The sequence below is a fragment of the Phalangium opilio genome, unplaced genomic scaffold (genome assembly GCF_054372755.1).
Source record: "Phalangium opilio isolate 3A_F unplaced genomic scaffold, DU_Popi_V2 ptg000232l_1, whole genome shotgun sequence".
Taxonomy (NCBI): Eukaryota; Metazoa; Arthropoda; class Arachnida; order Opiliones; family Phalangiidae; genus Phalangium; species Phalangium opilio.
The window spans coordinates 733707-739974 of NW_028324223.1; the positions used below are offsets into that span (position 1 = coordinate 733707).

Below are 6268 nucleotides of genomic sequence, written 5' to 3' on the forward strand. Positions count from 1 at the left end.
GATGGACTTACAGAGAGGCTTTAATTTGCTAAGAGGTCGAATTGAACAAATACAACAAATACGGTCCTCGCTCGCTTTCGCTTCCCCAAAATAGGACCCCGATGGTATAGAAGTACTTGTTTCGATTAGTATACAACTGTCTTAATGTCTCGCAATCAACTTAATCTTACCGAAGGATCCAAGAGAGAGAGAGAGAGAGAGGGGGGGCTGGGGGAGCGTGGGAGGACGAGGACATCTCCGCTATCTAGGGTTATGGGGGTCCTTTCCGCAAGTGTGGCTGGCTGTGGCCTAGCTTATTTTCAAACTAGATCAATTCTAGCCGAGGCCTAGCAATAGCACCATGATGAGGTAGTTGAGATGTTTTGCCACAGAATTGTTTCAATACACCTATGTTAACCTGAATATAGTGTTCCTTCAGTATCTGATCTACCAAAGAAACCTCCGGTTTATTTCTCTCTGCGGTAGCCAAGGAAGTCAAAATGAATGTTTGTCCTAATACTTAAGCTATACCGAGTGGTGTCTCTTCGTATAAATACTTTGGTGCAGTCAGCATAGGGGTGCTGGGTGCTTTTAGAAGTCCGTCCGTGTATATTGATGACCCATACGCGTTTATTTAAGCCAATAGAGACGTCTTAAGAGGGGTAACTTATCTTGCCTATACTCAAGACGGGTTAAGCAAACATACTTCTAATAATAGTGTTCACTACCACTTTACAAGAGTACAATATTATCAAGAAGCGATATCTAGTTTATTAGGGAGAAGGTGTAATAAATTCGCGCCACATTTCTAGCAGCTTTATCTCCAGTCCAAACGTAGACGTCTCCGAAGTTAATCCCCGCCGCCTCTAAATTATAACCAGCCAGCATCTCATTGGTTCTTGAAAACTCGTGCACGTCAGCGCGACGCGAATGAAGAGAAAATTACAGTCATATTTTCCGACGGAGGAGAGGCGAAATAGGCCGACCTCCTTTTACGTCCCCCCTTGTATTTTGAAAGGGGGACTGCAGGACTATGGCGCGCCAATACTTAGGCATCTTATACCTTCTCCCTAGTAAACTAGATATCGCTTCTTGATATTATACACAGGGTGTTTTCCAAAAACGTGCTATCCATTGTCGGGGATTAATTATATCTTCTATTTATATATCTATTTTTCATAGAACTATGTACCACTGCGTGATGTACTTCGGTTCCATGACCCTTTCTGGAATCTTTCCGGATAATGGGGAATTTGACTCTGTGGCAACCCTGATGATGTAACTAGGCAAGGTTATAGGTCAATCCAATGTTTATAAGATGGAAAGGAACCAACATCTCCTTACCTTATGTACCAAAGAAAGTGCCCCGAGACTTTCATGGACAAAGAAAACTAAAGGGATCTTATACTAGAAGAAAACTGAACGGGAAATATGTGACGTGTGTCCAAAAAAAAACAAAGAAAGTTGCTAGGTTGAGCGATGAGCCATGTAGATCCCTACCCATCAAATTCCCCATCTTAACAACCAAGCCCCAGAAAGAAACGTAGACTTGGCAAAACCAGTAACAATAACCCGTAATATTATGTACCCAATCTTTTTAGGGGTTTGTTACTATGCAGGGTTTTCTAAAAAGGGTTAATTATAAAGCCTAAGTACAGTGGTAAACTAATTTTTTGGCATTAATATGATTATAGAATCGTTTACAAGATTATGAGAGCTTTAAAACGGTAAAAACCGCGTCGAAATCGGACTATAAATAACGAAGTTTGAAAAAACTTGAATCCTGGCTCAAGTATGTGCAAGTTTGAATTTTTCAAAGTTCCTTATTTCTGGTCCGATTTCAACGCGGTCCGCGCCATTTTAATGCTTTAATTAAATACTACTATGAAAGCTTTAAAACTGTGAAAATTGCGTCGAAATCGGACAATAAATAACGAAGTTTGAAAAAACTTGAATCTTGGGCGCAAGTATTAGTTTGAATTTTTCAAAGTTCCTTATTTCTGGTCCGATTTTAACGCGGTTTGCGCCATTTTAAAGCTCTAATTAAGTACTACTCGTTTACATACAAACATTTATAGAAATTCTTACCTTTTAATAAGAAAAAAACACTAAAAACACTTGATATAAATTAACTCTAAGCCTAATTTCATAAAGTCTCTTCGCTTAAAAATAAATACGGGTACTATTTCCTATTATCGAGAAAATACTGAGAAGAAAATTTCGATTATTATTTTTCCATTACATTATTGATTTCCGAACCAACTACCGAGAAAAGAAAAGAAAAGGTCCAACAGAAGCAAAATTTCAAACTCTTGACAGACTAATACGTTCTTCTATATATAAACTCTATTGAAAACGAACACCAGTGCCATGACTACGTAGTACTGAGGATTAAGTCTGTCTTTCAAAGAAGAAAAAGATGTTTTAAGCCTCGGTCCTTAGAGAAATACATGCAAAAAAAAATTAAGTCTATAACGACGTTACTTGACATCGCTGTCAAAGTTAAGCCTTAAAATCCTGGGATTAAATATAATAGATATTTAAATAGGGATTAGATATTCATTAGATAATATGGATGTTAATTCTTCATCTATCCAAAAGTGTTGAAACGATTGGGTCTGTGAAATAAGATACCCTAGATATAAACCAGAAATGACCTTGTTTCGCCTCCTCTTAAAGGAGGTGTTAACGGTTCAGGATTAGCCGAAAGTTAAATACAGCCTTCAGTGATACATTTTAGGTCCTCATTTGAATTATTGAGGAATCAAAGGAAATTGTTAAACGCTTAAGCCTTTGCTAAAGACCTTGGCAATATTTCGCCAATTTGAACTATGTATTTCCGGTTTTTCTCATTGGCTGGTGGACCTGTGTTTAGGAAGTAAATTCGTCTCGGCTCGGAGAGGTTTATTTTGGTTTCCCAACTTGTCATTTAACCCCTAGGCACCAAGTTAACTTGAAAGAAGATTTACCTTTAGTTGTATGAGGGAAGAGGGGGGGGGGGATAAATAGGTCAGTACTCACTTTGAAGTTGAGTTGACGATAACAGACAATTTTTAATCAACTCTTAAGGTCAAAAATGTTTCGGTGGGGGGGAGCTAGATTATGGTTATATAAAAAATGCGTGCAATTTATAGTATGTAATTAGCATAATGTTACGATGTTTTTAATTTTAGGTATGGCAACTTTTTTATGGCTGAAGTAATAATTAATTTTGGTATTATTTTGTATCACTACACGAACCTAGTGATTTTTAATGTCGATTGTTCTTATTATTTTTTTATATTCCCCACTCGGTCTATAACCCACTCTACTTGTTATCAGTGTTAGTCTACGTACACAACACGTGACGGGTTTAGGAAAAAAATTAAATCACGTGACCCACGCCGAGGGGGCGTAGTCGTATAAGTGAATATTCAGTATCACAATTTCCCAAAAGTCAAAGGAACAACACAACAGTACAACACTGGACTGGTTCAAAGTCGTCTGTCTGCTTGTTTTTGTTAGAAACCCCGAGAAGATCGATGAAGTTTCAAACTCCGTTTATTTTTTGGAATTCTGGACGTTCTTCAACATTTGAAAGTTCTCCGAGCAAGGTAATTTTTATAATTTTCGGTATTTTCAACCTGAATCTTAGTTATTTACCTTGTAACATATAGCTTTAGGCGTAAGTGGTTCTATGGCATGGCATTATTGGCATATAACTTTAAGCCTTGGTAAAATTTAGTGTATTAATATGTTATTCAGGGGGCTATGATTAAGTTAACCGTGTTTTTCCTGCTTATTTTGAGTTAACGCGCGCTTAAATACTGCGGAAGAAAACTCGCGTCGAATGTCCGAGTCTGAAGAAGTGGGAAAATTTAAAATAGAGTCTATCTTGAACCAAAATGAAAAGCTAATGAAATAGGAATGAAACGAGAGACGAAGTAGTTAAAGATTGCTTAAACTTATAGCTGTCTAATGAAAGATGAAGATCAGAGCTTTAAATAGGGTCGATAGGGCAGCTTGTTGGACAATTAGGTCTCGGAAGATGGTCCCATTATTAGAATTAAAGCCTTTTTTTTTGACAATGAATAATCATTTTAATAATTTTGCCTAATTGGGTTTAGTTTAATAAAGACGACACTAGGCCATTAAAGTCCCAAGGTTTTATTAAGTAGTACTTAACCATGTAGTCAGTACGCCAAAAGTACTAATTAATTTTAATTTTATTTTTTCAGACTACGATCTCGACTGCTAGTTACTCAAAAAACGTTAAAATAGAGTCAAGTACACGACAATGTTTGATGAAGAATTATGGACTGCTGCTATTAAGGGGAAAATAGATGAGGTAGTCCGGTTGTTAAACCGTGGTGCCAATATCAACTATGCTGGTCTGTTTCGCCAAACCGCATTACACTTCGCTTGTTATGGAAGCCATTTTGATCTGGCATTGCTGCTTATTGAGAAAGGTGCCAATGTTAATCTGGCTGATGCATTTGGGACAACACCCTTAATGAGTGCTTGCCAACATAATCTTGTCGATGTGGTCAAGTCACTTTTGAATAAAGGTGCCAATATCGACGGCGTTGATATGAAGGGAAAGACGGCATTACAATGGGCTTGCGATTATGGGAGATCCGATGCGGCATTGCTGCTTATTGAAAAAGGTGCCAATGTTAATCTGGCTGATGAATTTGGGACAACACCCTTAATGATGGCTTGCCAACGTAATCTACTCGATGTGCTCAAGTCTCTTTTGAATAAAGGTGCCAATATCGACGTCGTTGATAAAAAGGGAAGAACGCCATTACAATTGGCTTGCGAGTATGGAGAATCCGATGCGTCAGTGCTGCTTATTGAAAAAGGTGACAATGTTAATCTGGCTGATGCAGATGGGACAACACCCTTAATGAGGGCTTGCAAAAGTAATCTGGTCGATGTGCTGAAGTCTCTTTTGAATAAAGGTGCCAAATTTAGGAGTTTTTTTTTAATTCAAGTTCTCTCTTGGTTGCCTCCAATTTGTCCTTTTCCGTTTGCTTCAGTAGTTCATCCAGCGTGACTTTCAGTTCTCCCAACTCTTGTTTCAACTCCTGTTTCAACTCCTGTTTCAATTCTTGTTTCAATTGTTGAAATTCTTTAACCATGTTGAAATTCTTATCAGTCTCCTTTTGGTTGTTAATGATTTCCATCACTTTAGCGAAATCATTATCCTTAGCCAAATCCAAAGGCGTTTTCCCATTTATGTCCACCGTGTTATAACGCGATCCAGAAGGAAACTTACGATGTGGACGTTGCCCCTTTCGGCGAAAGTGGCAACGTCGACATCGTAAGTTTCCTTATGTCCAAAGGATCGCGTTATAACACGGTGGACATAAATGGGAAAACGCCTTTGCATTTGGCTAAGGGTAATGATTTCGCTAAAGTGATGGAAATCATTAACAACCAAAAGGATACTGATAAGAATTTCAACATGGTTAAAGAATTTCAACAATTGAAACAAGAATTGAAACAGGAGTTGAAACAAGAGTTGGGAGAACTGAAAGTCACGCTGGATGAACTACTGAAGCAAACGGAAAAGGACAAATTGGAGGCAACCAAGAGTGAACTTGAATTAAAAGAACTCCTAAATTTGGCACCTTTATTCAAAAGAGACTTCAGCCCATCGACAAGATTACTTTTGCAAGCCCTCATTAAGGGTGTTGTCCCATCTGCATCAGCCAGATTAACATTGTCTAAATTTGTCTTTAGTTTAGCTATTTGCTTTTGTTATTATATTTTTCTATTCCTCTTTTTTTTATCCTATATTTTTTTAAATTTAATGTATTTTAAAATTATTAATCCTGTTTTCGAGATGAAATTTACCATTTTCTTTTTACAATAACACTTTTGCAAATAATTATTTAAAAATAAATAAATAAATAAATAAATAAATAAATAAATAAATGATAAAATGCTTATACTGTACTCAATATTTCGTATGTCTGCGTTTTGGTAGGAAACTACTACTCTGTCTTCAAATAGCTCAGCCACCTTGTATTATCAACTTTCCTACATCTAAGAAATTCGACTACAAACAACCCTTGTGGTCATCCCATAGATTCGCCTGTAATTTGATTCTCGTGTGGTCAGGTAATTTGACCACTAAAGCAAACTTACCTCGCGTATACACTTCACACCTGAGCGAGCAAAACATATCAATATAATGGTGGCGGTCTAACATAACCGCGTCTAATGAACCGAATCGGGGCGCATCTTTACTTTATCCCAATCTATACAGAAATCGGAGCTAATCTTACGAAAGTTAGGAACA

The 6268-nt window shown here is 37.4% G+C and overlaps 1 protein-coding gene across 1 annotated transcript; it reads left to right on the plus strand.

Annotated features, from left to right (window-relative positions):
• The first annotated feature begins 3311 nt into the window (after positions 1-3311).
• LOC149612680 (uncharacterized) lies at positions 3312-4887 on the plus strand. Its single transcript, XM_089858243.1, has 3 exons — positions 3312-3572; positions 4197-4800; positions 4851-4887. Exons 2-3 carry the CDS (start codon positions 4256-4258, stop codon positions 4885-4887), a joined length of 582 nt encoding a protein of 193 aa, XP_089714369.1. The 5' UTR covers positions 3312-3572; positions 4197-4255.
• The last annotated feature ends 1381 nt before the right edge of the window (positions 4888-6268 follow it).

Excerpts from the sequence above, each read along its gene's own strand:
- LOC149612680 (XM_089858243.1), top strand. The coding sequence starts at position 4,256 with ATGTTTGATGAAGAATTATGGACTGCTGCTATTAAGGGGAAAATAGAT. Across the intron at positions 4,801-4,850 it reads GAGTATGGAGAATCCGATGC|ATGGGACAACACCCTTAATG; the intron begins GTCAGTGCTGCT and ends TGGCTGATGCAG.